The sequence below is a fragment of the Meleagris gallopavo genome, chromosome 5, assembly GCF_905368555.1.
Source record: "Meleagris gallopavo chromosome 5, MGAL_WU_HG_1.1, whole genome shotgun sequence".
Classification (NCBI taxonomy): Eukaryota; Metazoa; Chordata; class Aves; order Galliformes; family Phasianidae; genus Meleagris; species Meleagris gallopavo.
Genome location: NC_139408.1, coordinates 24,055,144 through 24,070,986, shown reverse-complemented (window position 1 = coordinate 24,070,986; position 15,843 = coordinate 24,055,144). Strand labels below are relative to the sequence as shown.

Genomic DNA, 15,843 nt, shown 5'->3' with positions numbered 1-15,843 from the left:
TGGACTAGAAAATTGTTTGGTAGACTTGAACAATCTAATGTCAGTTTCAGAGAAGGGTTAATAATTAGGTACTGATTGAAAAGCTCACCTTATGCTGAGAATCTCTCAACAATAAATAGTATGGATACATGTGTACATACAGCTTCTACAACACTCTGTTGTGTTCATTAGAGCAAACGTGGTGCTAGAATGCAAAATTCAAACAGTACATATCAAAACTGAGGTGCTTAGATTTTAATACAGGTGAATGCCATTCAGGACTAAAAGTGTATATTTAAACCTGCTGCAGTACATTTGCCACACCATTGAGGCTGCAAGCAGTGGGGTGATGTTTATCTTTTTGAAAGAGAGTTCCTCGTATTCTTCCTTAATGTTTTCTGTAATTTTTGGGGTTTTACTTGTCTTTATTTTTTGTCATACCTTCCTTTTCTATTTTAGATTTTCTTTTTACATCCACTTCTTTTAATCTCTTCCTTCTAAGAAGATATCTGCTGCATTTCTAATTTTTCTTAATATTATGCCAAATTTTGACTGCTTTGTTTCTAATAATGTGTTGAGTCATAAGAGCGTTTACAAAAAAAAAAAATTGCTGCTTTGAATTGCAACTGAAAGTGTGTCTCAGATGAAGGAAGTCATCCTGTACTGCTTTCAGAGAATGTGTATGAAACAAAAATTTGACATTTTGTTTCATACTGCTTCAGATTTCTTCAGAAGAGTGGAGAAATATTTTTTCCACCCAAGTCTTTCTTTCTGTCCATTTCTTTTCTTTGTTGTCATTATCTTTTCAACGCAGATCGCATTGGCTTCTTGAAATACCACGTAACTGCACAAACATTCATACACCCAGCTTCCACAAAGGTCATAATTTTTATGTTTGTGTATAGCCTGTATATAGTTCTTTAGTATTTCAGTTGAATAACACTTGAAATATGTTACATTTTTTTATAATCTCCAAACTGCTTGATCACCTCCTTTCACAGGATAACCTGAATGTTCGATTTGTTCATGTGGAAATCTTTTAAATGCCGTTTACCTAAGCCTGTCCTTTGATATCTTTTCATGTGATAAAGTAGGACATGTATGTAACTTGGGAATCCAAGCAAAACAAGTAGGAAGTCCTTGATTGGACTGTTGCATGTAATGTGCTGCTTTGCTGAGCAGCATCTGTATGAAAATGATGTAGTAGTATGTTTTGAAAGTGTAAGCTTCACTGCATGCTTTTCCTGTCTTATTTAACTGAGTGGGTTTGGTTCCCTCTGTAGAACTCGAGGGCCACCTGTGGGCAAGTGGTTTCACTTCGGACTCTCCGATCCTTGGTAACAGCACTAAATATGGAGGAGTACATTTATCGATAGCTTATTTACAATCAAGATGTGAACTCATTTATCTGCTATTGCTGTTATCTGCTGTATCTGATTTGTATTAGCGTGCTCATTTGCATCTACTTCAGTTGCAGCAATACCAGTACTACAGTGCAGGACTGCTGTCTACATACGATCCTTACTATGAGCAGCAGCGCCACCTGCTAGGGCCCAAGAAAAAGAAGTTTAAAGAAGAGAAAAAATTGAAAGGTAAAGTCACTCACGTTGTGTTTTTAGATAGCTGCTGTGATTTAAACTCCTTTCTTGTGTTATTGTCTTTGAATAAATGTTCATGTTTAAACATATTCTAGACCTTTGAGTTTTGGATGGAAAGCTAATGGCTGATTCCATCAAAGAGAAATCAGAAAATACTGTGCTTTATCTGGTCTCTAGAGAACTATGGTGAAAAAAGATGGTGTAAATTGAGAGTTCATGACCTCTGTGGACCTCTGGATCCAGAATAAGAGACATGCAATAAGTACTTCATAGCTATTTCAGTATTGCTTGACTATGTTTCAGAATCCATAAATATTGCTGTGTATCATGATCTATTTGCTCGTTTTCTTTGAAACTTGATAGTTCTTAGAAAAATATAAGAAACTACCCAGTACCTGATACAGTTATTCCAGAATATGTAATTGCTCCAGAAATGAGCTTGTTTTCTGGAAATTAGAGGGAGCTCAGAATATGTCCAATATGCGTTAAAATAGAATTACTTCTGTAACCTCTCAGCTGGAGTTTTTCAGCTGCATGTTTGCCAGGAAGTACAGTTTCCTTTCATGACTGAGCTGACAGCATCTGTAGATCTGTAAGAAAGCAGGAAGAGAAGGCTCTGAGCTGTCGATGTAAGGTGAATTCTGTGTAGTGCAAGCTCTCATGTTTGAGCTGTGTTTTAAGAAGGTTGTTTTGGGCTTCCCTCTATCCTTCCTGTCTTTCTGTAAGTTCCTTTAATGCGGTATTTTTTTCCACTGATCCTGTAGTGTCCATGACTTTGCATACTATCAAATAGTGAATTTATTATCTGATATAGCATCTGGTAGTTTCCTCTGAAAGTTGTGTTCACAATAAATGATAACATGTCAGTCTCTTTCACGATGGTTTTAGATATCTACCAAATGCTGATGTTGTTACTTTTATATGTTCTTCACATGCCTGTAAGTAAAATTTTACCACAGGGCAAGAAGCATTGTACCAGATCACAGATATTTTAATTCCTAATGTATACTTCCTCATGAAGGGAAACATACCATAGGAGTTAGTTGCGAAACCATAAAGAAATAAGTGTGTGGTTCTAGAAATGGCAAGCATAGGTAAGTTTGACTTTTTTGTTGGTTCCACACATAAAATGGCTTGGATAGCTTAGTTAGGAGAGATATCAGACTAAATGCAGAAGGTCCTCAAAATAGGGAAAAAAAAAGATTTAATGATCGATCTTGCAGGAAAGTTGAAAAAAGTAAAGAAAAAGAGGAGACGGGATGAAGATCTCTCTTCGGAGGAGTCACCGGAACACCACCATCACCAGACCAAAGTTTTTGCCAAGTTTTCTCATGACACACCACCACTTGGGTCCAAGAAAAAGCATATGTCTATTGAACAACTTAATGCTCGTCGGCGAAAAGTTTGGCTTAGCATTGTTAAAAAGGAGTTGCCAAAGGTGAGCTTGGTTGATGGCACTGCATCACTGATGATAACAAGAAAGCGCGATAAAAAATAACTTAGTGATTTTCTGCTGGTCAGTGATGGCCAAATTGATATTCTACAATCTGTAAGCAAAGTGTAGTTCTGATTTCTTAACACCAGTGGATCATGCAGTGTGTTTCTTTCATTTGGCTGTCTGACCCTTTTCCACGAACAGTACAATAAACTTAAGGAGGTATTTCTACAAATCTGCAGGATACCTACGTAAAGCAAACCAATATTCAGGACTAGTGTTTAAGTTCAGGAGAGGCATGTTTCAGTCATCACAGCATACATGTGTTTTGAAATGTAAGAAACAACTTAGGGAAAGCTTCATGTCATTTACAGGACAAGCTTTGGGCATGTTTGAGATAGCTGGATGCACTGTCATTAGTTCTCTGGGATATGATCAGCGAATCTTACAATGGGCTCTTTAGAATATGCTTTTAACAGACTGAATTTCTAGTGACTTGAGTATAACTGATAGCTGTATCATTCTTTATGAATGTAGGAACTGTGCAAAGGATATGTGCAGTGTTATTTTTTCAAATGACTGATTTTGTTCATGTGAATAACATAATTTGCATTAACTCAAACATCTTTGGGGAATAGTGGAAACATCTATTTGTTTCAGTGTTGACAGTGGGATTGGATAATCCTGCTTTGCAGAAGTAGTAGTTAAAGAAAAAGCCTGAAAAAGGGGATGTTTTAAATACTTCCTTCAGGAGCTGGAATGCGTTTACACATGTGTTGGACAGTGAAGGAGGGAAGGTATTTCCATCAGAACCAAAAATAGTTACAGAACATGTACTCAATTATGCAATGAATTGCATGACTGAGGTTGGCAGATCTAACAGCTAAAGACTGGATAGTGATCATCTGAAGTAGTGTGCAGCTATTACCCATCAAGTAATTGTAGGATGTGTTCTTTTATAGGCTTACAAACAAAAAGCATCAGCGCGCAACCTTTTCCTTACCAACAGCAAAAAGGTAAGTGCTCAGCTTGATACTGATACTTGTATTGAATGTAATAAGCAAACTGTAATCTCTTCGTTTCTTACTGATGATTCTAGCAGGACAGTACAAGAGAAAGAACTGTATGTAAGTAATTTCTAAGAGGCTTTTCTTTTTTTAAATGTATCAATGTGTTTCGTAAGCAGTAGAGGAAACAAGCAACATAAATTTGTGTCCTCAAATCCTACTGGCTTTCCTAAAATTTACTATATTCATTTTTATTCACTGATTTTGATACAGTAAATTAAAGACTTCAGAACACTTCATTAGCTTCTGAACTGCCCATCTATCCAGCAGCTAGAATTTGCAGTTTTAAGTATTCATGTGTAAATCAAAAGAGCTCTTGGAAGCATTAAAATGTGTTAATTTATGCAAACTTACATAGGAACTGGGATTAAAAATGGAACAATTTTTTTGATTAAGTGATTGGCAAAGGAATTTATTTCCTCATTGGAATAGTCTCTGAGAAGTGTCATTATTTCTACCTAGAAGACTTTATTGTAGGAACGTTTGGCAATGCTTTTCAAAGCATTTTTAAAGTGTTAGACTCAAGTGTGTGATTCATATATATACCTAATAAAAAATAATCAAGTATATGGCTAATAATCATCAGATAGAAGATGACATAGGAAATATTATGTTCCATATATACATTAGTAGGAATGAGAATGTTTTCTCTTCAAGGAATACAGGAAATAGGATCTACTTCACTGTGGGCATCCTTACCAGAGGCTAGATTTCTTTTTGATGTCTGGACAAATATTCTGTGATTATTGTATTTGTAGATATCACAAACTGTATTTTAGCAAGCAAGTGATACAGCAGACTTAAAAGGTTTGAAATTACACTCTTTTTTCCTTTGCTTTCATTTTATTTGGTCATTTGCAATCTCTGTATGATGGAATTATTGATGTACAAATTTCAGTGGAGGAAAAGAAACAACTGTCAGAAACATCAAACCCAGCAATTTTGACCATTATGACAATGACATTAATTTATATGTGCTGGATTGAAAAAATGACACTTCTATGCTTCTTGATGAGATGGTAGGAAAATTGTAAGATACTCCCCCACTTTTCAGTATATTAACATGTGAATGTGATTGTGTGCTACCAATATTGCCATTGCAGCAGCCCTATTAAAACAGTTGAGAAAGAGTGTGTGCCACAGAAGAATGTTCGGAGTAGAGTCAAGTTGCAGGCAGACCTTAAACTCTGGTCTCTGGAGTACCTTTCAAAGATCTACCCACCAGATCAATCCCTTTAAGTACTGTGCTGTGCTGCAGCTGTCTTAGGTTTTGGTTTTTTGTATGCAGGAAGTTGTTGGACGTTTATGTTCTCTCTCATCATTTCAAAAGTCTAACTGCTGAGCAAAGTAGCATAGTTTTTCTCTTTTGAAGGATCAGATTTGTTTGCAATTAAATGTGATGTGCATTGCTGGTTTTCTTTAAAGCTGCTCATCTTTCATCTGCATCCAAACCTTATTTCTCCCTAGCTTGCTCATCAGTGCATGAGAGAGGTACGTCGAGCTGCTCTCCAGGCCCAGAAAAACTGTAAGGAAACTCTACCACGGGCACGTCGTCTTACCAAGGAGATGCTTCTCTATTGGAAAAAATATGAAAAGGTAGAAAAAGAACATCGCAAACGGGCTGAGAAAGAGGCTCTGGAGCAGCGCAAGCTGGATGAGGAGATGAGAGAGGTAAAGCGAAAACACAGGTTGCTTATAATTAAATTCTTTAGCAAACACAGAAATGACTAAATAATTTGAGTTTCTAAATCTGGGCTATTACATTCATTTGTTTATTCTGTTTCAATAATATTGCTTGCATTTATTTGGTGTTTTAAAGTTCTTTCCATAATTCTTCCAACATTAGCCAGAGATTATAAGAAGCCTTTGAACTACCTGAGTTCTTTAAAAGTGATTGAAATAGAATAAAGGATTAGATGAACACCATGTGTCTCACTCATGCATGCATAACTCAGTGTTAGTTTGTGCTGGCCTTTTGTGATCATTTATACATCTTTTTGAATACAGAGGTCAAGTCGCATTTTCATTCACATTGATATTTTATTTTTCTGCTGTAAACTAGCATCAAGACTTGCAGAGAATTTTTCTGTGATCACTTTTTGTGTTGGCCAAGTGACCAATTCATTGACTCTTTTAGTGATAAGGGTTGAATTTAAGAAAAAAAAAATCTTGCCAAAATTCTCTGGTCGATTTACAGTTCTACTTTCAGTGTTCAGTGGTGAGCTGATGTTGAATCATCAGAATACCTTCTGTTTAGTTTAATGCTAAAATCATTAGATCATGCTTTTATCTATTGCGTTTTTCTCAATTCTTGGAAATTTGCAAACACTGTGTGGCTGAAATTACTAGGCAGGTTTTACTGTAGCATTTTTTAGCCAGGACCTAAGAATGAACAGAGTTTCTGCAACATCTTGCTGAAGCCCAGACAGTTACAATACCTCAGATGTATACATTTAATATATTCTTTCACAGTTCTCCTTACTCATAAACAATACAATACTAGTTACCTGCTATGATTGTATTGTGAATTTTCTAACTGTTTGGTTCTTTTACCATATACCTCTCTGTTGCTGTTTCTTTTTTATTAATCTTTAAGTTTTTCAGCATAAACAAAACCTTTAATCTTTCTTTTTGAAGATTATGGTGTTCTTTGCCATGATTATATAATTTTAAAAGAATGTTTCATTTGTATCAATATTCTATTTTAATATAGGTGTTTATGGTGGTGGCTAGTTTTTTACATACACCTGATGTCCTGGCATTTTTTTATCAAAATAATGTGCATAGTAAAACCTAGATAGCTTGTCATTTTATTAGATTAAAACTTTTTTTTATTTTTTTGAGGCATATTTTGATCACTAAATCTTTATTCTGTTTTGTTGTTTGTTTTTTTTTTTTACCTGTGATCTTGGTAAACGCTTTTCTCTTAGGCTAAAAGGCAGCAGCGAAAACTTAACTTCCTGATCACACAAACTGAATTATATGCCCATTTTATGAGTCGTAAGCGAGATATTGGGCATGATGGAATCCAGGAGGAAATCCTACGCAAACTGGAAGACAGCTCTACCCAAAGGCAGATTGACATTGGAGGAGGAGTAGTGGTCAACATCACCCAGGAAGATTATGGTAAGAAATTCATCCACAATCCTTCCTATGCTCTTCTGAAATTTACTGTGCTATTTCTATTATTAATCACATTTACAACATCAAGCATACAATTCCTTCTGTATAAGAAGCACATCTGTAATTACTGAAGCTTAACTGATTTTTTTTTTTTTTAACTTGGTTTGTTGATTCTGCAAAGCTCTAACATGGAGATGTTGTTTTCAGATAGTAACTATTACAAGGCCCAAGCTCTGAAGAATGCTGAGGATGCTTACCAGATTCACCAAGCCCGGGTATGTATGTTTTGAATCCATGAAGTGAAAGAAAAAGCAGAGTAATTGGTAAAGGTGATAAAGCCAGAATCTTTAATAGCAGCCAAGTCTAGTAGGTTTGTTTGAGTTCATTGCCTCTTCCTGTGTTCAACCAAGTAGAAAAAAGATAAAATATCTGGGAACAGGTTTGTTTTCCATTAATTTCTGGCAAACATCACGTGTCTTAATATGAAGAGTAAAGCCTTTTACTATACAGTTTCTTGTTAACATGTGCATAATCTTACATGTATTTTCCTTTTCTTGTTTAGACTAGATCATTTGATGAAGATGCAAAGGAAAGTCGAGCAGCTGCTTTACGGGCTGCTAACAAGTCTGGTACTGGCTTTGGGGAGAGCTACAGTTTAGCAAATCCGTCTATCCGGGCAGGGGAAGATATTCCACAGCCTACTATTTTCAATGGGAAACTGAAAGGTTACCAACTGAAAGGCATGAATTGGCTGGCAAACCTATATGAGCAGGTATCTTAGTACATCTTGCGGATTTTTAAAACTTCTAGGATAATTTAAGTAATTAGAGGAGACTTGTTCAAAAAACGAAATAGTTTTAAAAATAGACCACGTATACTGCATCTGCAGTATTTTTAGAAGAAATGAAAATATTACATAAATCACCCATCAGAATCCTTGACTTTGAACAGAACATAAATTTCAAGATTCCTTATGTGGATATTTACAGAACTGCTTATCATTTAGATTATACACTGAAGAGACTTTGCTTCTCAGAATTGCATACAATTTCAGGCTTTGGGCAGATTGTAAATTGCAGATAGCATTGCTCTGTGCATATCCAGTTTGCAGTGTGATTGTGATTTGCAGATAGACTGAGGGGAAAAACAAATATGGCCTAGAAATGAATGAAAGTGCAGTTGATATGAAATATCTCTCAGTAGAAGACCTAAAAGAAAGTAGGTTGCTTCATTTTTCAAGTCCTGCATGGATAAAAAAGTAGTAAGCCAAAAGTGTAATTTTTTTTTTTTTTTTTCAGGGCATCAATGGAATCCTGGCAGATGAAATGGGTTTGGGTAAAACAGTACAAAGTATTGCTCTCCTTGCACATCTGGCTGAAGTAAGTGGATTATAGCTTTTTTCTGGTCAGAAAACTTGATAGAAGATGCATACTTTTTACACTTGAAGTGAATTCTAGATTATAAAGCTTGAATGCTTTAAAAGTCATTTTATCTATGGCATTTCCGTTTGTTTTTAAGTTGTACCTTTAAAAGTTCCTATGTGTAAATGACTATATATGTGTGCACATATGTATGTAATATTATGTAGAATTATATAAAAATAGGATTTTCATTTATTCACAGAGTAACATTATTTCATATGCACTGATTGTAAAAGCTTGCTGAGAGAACAAGTTGCTGACTTAATGATTCACTGATGTTTATGAATCAGAGACACTTGTAGAATGAAGCCCAAATTCCAAATTCTGAACTTCAAGACAATTAGCATAGATTTCCGTACTTAATTGTGGGGGAGGGGGGATTGTTTTTGTTTTTGTTTGTTTTGTTTTGTTTTGAGACACAGTGATTCTTCAGTGCCAGGACAGATAAACAAAAAAGAAAAAGCAACGTGAGCTTTCTTCTTATTGCAGAAATATATGTATAGAAGGAGGTAGATAGGTTTAGGGGGAGAAAAAAAAAAGTGGCATGCAGCTACTTGCCTTAAATTGGAGGTATCAGCTGGTGGTACTGAGAGCAGAAGTAGCTGGATTGGTGACCAATGACTGGCCATCGTCTGCGTTTGTTTATGTTGGTTTTGATATACTTTTGATGGTACTATCAACAATGACATTGGAAGGATGCAGAGCCGAAGTCTCTTAGGCTCATGTGTATATAAGGGATAACAACTAGATAGGCTTGTCTCCCTGTTGCAACTTGAGATTTTTGGAAGTATTTATATGACTTTTAATATTTCCTGCTTTCCCTTGCACAGACCAGCTTACACCAATACATTAATTATTCATCTTCTTTCTCACAAGAAGATATTCTGTTGTGATGTGATGGAGTAAAGCTTTCCAATACCACCTGGCGTTTTTTTCCTTCCCGAAATGACAGAGGCTGTTAGTAAGGTGGAGGTGGCAACATTATGAAGAAAAAAAAAAAGAACAAGCCAGTTCATAGTGGTGGTGCTTGTTCTGGGAGCAACTTAGCTGTACTGAAGGAGGACTGTGTTAGATATTAGGTCTGCTCTGTTTGATTCTGTGTCACCCTGCTGTTCTGGGAGGCAGTTTAATTACATTGTGTATAATTCTGTCTTACATAGCAACTGTTACTTAGCAGTTGCAAAACTGTATGAAACTATTTCCGTGTTCCTTCCCCCCAATTAATTTATGGATGTCTGTTTATTTTTTTTAATATGTATATTGCAGAGAGAGAACATCTGGGGACCTTTTTTAATAATCTCGCCTGCATCTACTCTTAACAACTGGCACCAGGAATTTGCCAGATTTGTTCCTAAATTTAAGGTAATAAGAACATACAGTTCTCTTAGATTTTCTCAAAAGCAAACTGTTTATATTCCTGAATTCTTTGGCGCATCTGGGTGCCTCATTATCTTGCAGTCTCAAATTCTGTGATGAGCCTGTTCTGATATTTCTCCATTGTCCTGTCTTTCTGGAGTATTCATTTATCTAAAATATCTAAAAAGTATTCCTTCTTGAATCATATGATTTTCATTTTGTATCAAGACTCCATCTTGATGAGGGAATTGAAGTAAGCAAGGGGTGGATGTTCAGTTCTATAGTGTGTGGTCCTGGCAGTCGACCCAAGAATAATGTTTCAGTCTTATGCATCCTCTTCAGAGCAGTGTTTTCAGTCATTCCTATCAATCTGGTTAAATAAGATAAAGACTATGTAAATAAAACCAGAACTCTAAACAAACCAGAGTGAGAGACAGTGTTCTTAGAGAGAAGTAGAAGAACCATAGACAAGCAACTAGCAAGAAAGAAAAGGGAGAGTAGTGAAGCACAATTAGGTGAGAACAAAAAGCTAACAGGAAAATAAGTCAAAGCCTTCAGGTTATAGTAATTGTGAGAAAATAGTAATGTAAAAAGCAAGAAACAGTCAGTTACTGGAAAAACAAGCTGCTTACCTGTACTCCAGTGAAAAACATTTGAGTGTTTGGAAGGAAGATTTGAAAGGAATATATATCACTGAAACAGTAACAGCATTTTAAAATTAAAGGTAGACAGTTCAGAAGCTTGTGGTTACAGCTGCAAAGAGGAGATTATGGTTTAAACGTTTGAGTTGTTGACAAGTATGTTTGTTATGAAGAGATCATGATTAGGTTTTGTAAGCACAAGTAATTTTAATTCTTACAAAGAATTTATAAAACCAACAAATAAAAAAACCGCCTACTTACAATTGTAAGCAGCCAATATACCAGTAACACCCAGGCTAATTGTTTGAATGCCTTGGCTACTTAATGAGGTGTGGGAAAAGACTTGGAAGTACTGCTATAAGTAATACTTCATTTCTTGGTCCCAAAACAGTAGGGACCCTAGCTTAAAACCTGGAGTATAATACATGAGAGCGATTGGCCAACACTATCTATTTACTTTCTGTAATTTGCTTCAACCAGTTAATTATATAGAATAGATGAGTAACTTCCATGCTTTTTCTCCAATACAGCAAATATTTCAAAAATGCAGCCAGGATGCTTGAGACAAGAGAACTATCTCTTTTTTTTTTTTTTATTAAATAATAATAATTATTATTATAAGCATGGTTTTCCCTGTTTGTTATTACATAGCTGTTTTGTGGGTTAGTATAATAATACCACATTCCTGGAACAAATTGTATTTTAAAAAAATTCTAAGCTTTTGATTGTTACTGATTATAAGTTTTACCAATTTTTTTGAACCAGTTTTGTTCCTGCTTCTTATCATGTTGAAACTCATAGTCATTTATGCTTATGGTAAATCACAGTGAATTCATTTCTTCAGGTCCATGGCAGAATATGTGAAGTATGTAAAATAAAAGACTTAACTTGTTTGTTAATCTCATGAGTTTTTTTAATAGCATCCTTATTTCACAACGATTGCAAGAATGTTCATCCAAAGGCATATTGTGTATGCAGTAACTTAGAGCTTGTTTGCTGGAGGGTGGAGATGTTTCACAAGCTCAGAAACCAGCATTCCTCACTTTCAGTCTTGCATTGTAGTCCTTTCATCAGACAGACGATGGCAGTGCACAAATAGTAATAGTATCTCTGGCTGCTTTCTGTTCACTGCAAAGATCTGTTCTGAGTAATGGGACCCATAAAACTCTGAGTTATAAATGAATGGCCAGATTTTTTGTATTGTTACTGACTTTTTAAAAATTGTTTTATTTGTTATGTCCAGACCAGATATGTTACCTTTCATCTCTGGAAACAGTTCCGAATACGAATCCAGCAGAGTTGGTATTATTAGGAAGAAACAACAGGGAACGTTAAGCAGGAGAGCAAGCCTTTTAGTCATCCAGAGACTTGTTTCTTCCATAAATAATGTATCTGTTTTCATTTTTAGAAACATGCTTCTGGGTGTTTCTAGACCAACATATGCTGTCTTTATATTAGGCATAAGACAAATGATAATCGTTTTTGGAATTATGTTTCTAAGAATTTTTTTAAGTACTTTCTGAATTTTTTCTGCATGATAAGAAAGATCATTCCCTTTTGGTTTTGAGGAGAGCTGTCTTTCTGATTTATAGAATGCATAGTATGAAATTCTAAAGCGAGTACATTTTTATTTGAAAAGTAATGTCTTTGTATTTTTATACTGTTCCAGGTGCTACCTTACTGGGGAAATCCCCATGATAGAAAGGTCATCAGGAAGTTCTGGAGTCAGGTAAATTTGGCATGCCTGTGTGATTGAACCATCTTGGTTATTCGAGCAAAGTAAAACAAACCATTATTACACTTTATTATGCTATGCAATGTGTGGATAATAGTGCTGTTTCTTCATCCATGTGGTAAGGTTTGTTAATATAGTGGGGTAGAAGACCAATCTTTTATTAGAGAGCAACACAGTACATCACAATTTAGGGTAGTATGATGTTAGTTGAAGAAAGTAAGGCCCTAAAATTAAGCAGGCTGCTTTAATGTCAGGAACTGTTTATTCAAGTTGGATAATTTAACTCAGAATGCCCAGGGCTAGCATCCCTGCAGACCTGTCAGATTGTTCCTAATTTAACATAAGTAAACAGTATTTTTCAGAGTTCAACACCTAGCTCTTGTTTGGTGCATTAAGAAGCATTTGAAATTGATCAGGGACTAATGGACTGAAGTTCAGATCCACTAGTTGAATAACCTTGTTGTAGATACTTTGAAAAGTCATTTGAGGAAAAATGAATAATGAGAGAAAATTATGAAAAAGAAATCTGAGATTACAGCATATACAGGTAAACTCTTCACAGTGTGTTTATGTTATATGGACATTTGTTTTTTATTTCGTGTTTATAGAAGACATTGTATACTCAGGATGCTCCTTTCCATGTGGTGATTACCAGTTATCAACTGGTAGTACAGGATGTGAAGTATTTCCAGCGAGTGAAGTGGCAATATATGGTGCTGGATGAAGCACAAGCGCTCAAGAGCAGCTCCAGGTAATAAATGAACTGGAAAAAAATCTTTTCTTTCTGTCAGTCTGGTAGAGGAATATAAGAAGTACAAACACTGATTGTTATGATTGAAACAGATAGGAGACATCAAGTGTCTTAACATAGTTTAAGTATGTATACAATTCCAACTCTGTGACAGTGGAATGATCCACAATATTCCTCTTCCAAATATGTTAACATAATTAAAAACTAACTGTGGAACAGAAGTATGAATAAAGTACAGAACAGTGAAAGAAAGTGGTATTAAATACTGTTCACCTTTGTCTTGGCTACTCATACAATTCTGCCATATAAACAGTCTATAGTCTTTAATGTGTATTAGTTACGTTTGCTCCATTAAATGCATAATTTTTATTGCTTTTTCAGTGGCACTTCCAGGCCTTCTAATGAGGGTTAGAACACTATGAGTACTGTCAGTTGCAGTAAAGCCCGATCTTTATCATAATAATCTGTGCCAGAAAGCTTTATTTTCATTTCTGAGTAGAGATGTGTCCATTGCTACTTTTGTAACCGCTTTCTCATAACTTTTCCCCATATTGCCACTGTACACATCAAATCTCCGTTACCATAAGCTGGAGACTCTTTTGGATGAAGACTCATTGAGTCTGAAATCTGCCCTTCCAAGACTGTAACATACAGCTCAGCACTCTTTCCACAGTGTCCCATGGACTTAGTGTTGTAAAGTCTGAAAAATACACAAGATTATGATTGATAATAACTGTTTCTCTTGGGAAGTTAATTATTTTGATGATAAGAGTTTATTATCATTTGTATTAAAAGTGAGTTAAAACATACTTAGATAAATAAAATAAATGATGTTCATTCCTTTGTATTTTGTAAAAGGCTACTTCCTTCTGTAATTGCCTTTTGAAAGACTGGGCAGTAGCTGTGATGTTATTACCCAATGACCTTCAACAAAACATTTGGGAAGGTCACTAGAAGCAGTTGGTCTTAAAGTTCTTTATTTTTTATATCCTACAAAAACAATTCTCATGATTTTTTTTCTCAATTTTATTCATCAGTGTTCGCTGGAAGATCCTACTGCAGTTCCAGTGTCGAAATAGGTTGTTACTGACAGGGACCCCAATCCAGAACACAATGGCTGAGGTATTCATAGGCTCACACGAGCTGGCTTTGCTTTATCACAAGATTATGTCCTAAATGTCTGTGAGCAGTTGAGAAACCTTGTCTTTGTGTGGGATCATGTCTTGCGCACCATTTGCCAAAAAAAAAACCCTAGGATCAGGTCTGCGAGGGCATAGTCAAATAGCAGTAAAACTGAAGATACCTGATAGTAATGCCTAGGTTACAGGATAAAAAATAGCTCTGGTAGCTGCTGCTTCTGTTGGCTGAAGTTATTGCTGTACATTTCTCACTGCTTTCTAGTGATGTTGATATACCTGGAATGGGGGAAAAATGTGGCTGGGGAAGAATGTGGCTGGGGTTCATTTTCAATTTTTCTGGTCTTGTGATCAAGTAAAATGACTTAGCTCATAGAGAGCAGCAAGAATGTGAGATCCTTAGTTACCTTACCCACAGCAGGATGACTTATGCTCTTTTTTTTCTTCTGCCTTGTAGCTATGGGCCCTGCTGCATTTTATCATGCCAACATTGTTCGATTCCCATGAAGAGTTCAATGAGTGGTTTTCTAAAGACATAGAAAGTCATGCAGAGAACAAATCTGCCATTGATGAAAGTGAGTGCAGTGTTTGATTATGGTGGTTTTGTGTATTGAAAATCTATTGTCTTTTCCAGCTACCAACGAATAAACTTTCTCTCATTCTGTGTATGGGAAATGTCTTTTAAAGCAGAGTGTACATTAGTCATATTGGAACGCTGTGATGTGTTGTCCACAATTTGTCAAAATTTTTGTTTCTGACTGCATCATGCATAATAAATAGAAAAACACGTGGTGAAGGTGTTGGTTTGATACCTATCTAATCCTCCCACTTAACAATACAGGAGAACAAATACTTAAATTGTTTGTAAATTTCTTTAGAGTCGATCGTTCTTGAGGCCTTAAGAGTATGTTACAAACTCTCTAAATCAAAATGATAGAAGGCACTAAACACCTTTTGAGCTTCAGAAGAGAAGTATAAAAATTATTTGCTGGAAAAAAATAAGTCTCACAGTAAGTTTCAAGGGATAATTATGTTGAAAAATCTAGCTACATGATATAGTTAATTTTTTATTAGAATAGAACAGAGCATAGTTGGATCTTGTTACAAAGGTGAAGGTTTTAAGAGTTCTTAAATAACCCAAACTGTGTGCTTCAAGAACTCACGTTAGGGGAACTGGCTGAGCAGTAAGTAGTAGGGCACAATATGGTTTCCTTCTCTGGTGAAGTAACTGTTCCTTTTTCCTCTTCCCTTGTGTTTCAGACCAGCTATCCCGCTTGCACATGATCCTGAAGCCTTTCATGTTGAGAAGAATCAAGAAAGATGTGGAAAATGAACTGTCAGATAAGGTGAGAAAAAGTATTGATCCTTACTTAGAGTATTTCAGCTTTATTGTCATAGCTCTGTTATCGTATCTGGTTTTTACAGGCTAATTTGTCCCTTTGTAACCTGACATTTGGTTGTAGACTTTTCACAGATCTGCTTCTGGCATCACATTCCAGCAACGTCATTAGGCATGAATGTAACTTAAGAACCCCTAATTAATGCACTTTTTTTTCTTGTCTTCTGGGGTAAGCGTTCAGTATTGCAAATAAAAAATAAGC

General features: G+C 35.7%; 1 protein-coding gene across 6 annotated transcripts in view; it reads left to right on the top strand.

Moving 5' to 3' along the window:
- INO80 (INO80 complex ATPase subunit) overlaps positions 1–15,843 on the top strand; it is a 62,461-nt gene that overhangs the window by 9,382 nt on the left and 37,236 nt on the right. For all 6 annotated transcript variants that reach the window (XM_085224770.1, XM_085224772.1, XM_085224773.1 and 3 more), the window contains 14 exons: positions 1,451–1,571; positions 2,801–3,015; positions 3,975–4,028; positions 5,547–5,750; positions 7,010–7,205; positions 7,410–7,477; positions 7,765–7,974; positions 8,501–8,581; positions 9,890–9,985; positions 12,290–12,349; positions 12,964–13,106; positions 14,144–14,228; positions 14,700–14,817; positions 15,503–15,588. In XM_085224770.1, coding sequence (XP_085080896.1) covers positions 1,451–1,571; positions 2,801–3,015; positions 3,975–4,028; positions 5,547–5,750; positions 7,010–7,205; positions 7,410–7,477; positions 7,765–7,974; positions 8,501–8,581; positions 9,890–9,985; positions 12,290–12,349; positions 12,964–13,106; positions 14,144–14,228; positions 14,700–14,817; positions 15,503–15,588 — 1,737 coding nt within the window. The remainder of the gene's footprint in view (positions 1–1,450; positions 1,572–2,800; positions 3,016–3,974; positions 4,029–5,546; positions 5,751–7,009; positions 7,206–7,409; positions 7,478–7,764; positions 7,975–8,500; positions 8,582–9,889; positions 9,986–12,289; positions 12,350–12,963; positions 13,107–14,143; positions 14,229–14,699; positions 14,818–15,502; positions 15,589–15,843) is intronic.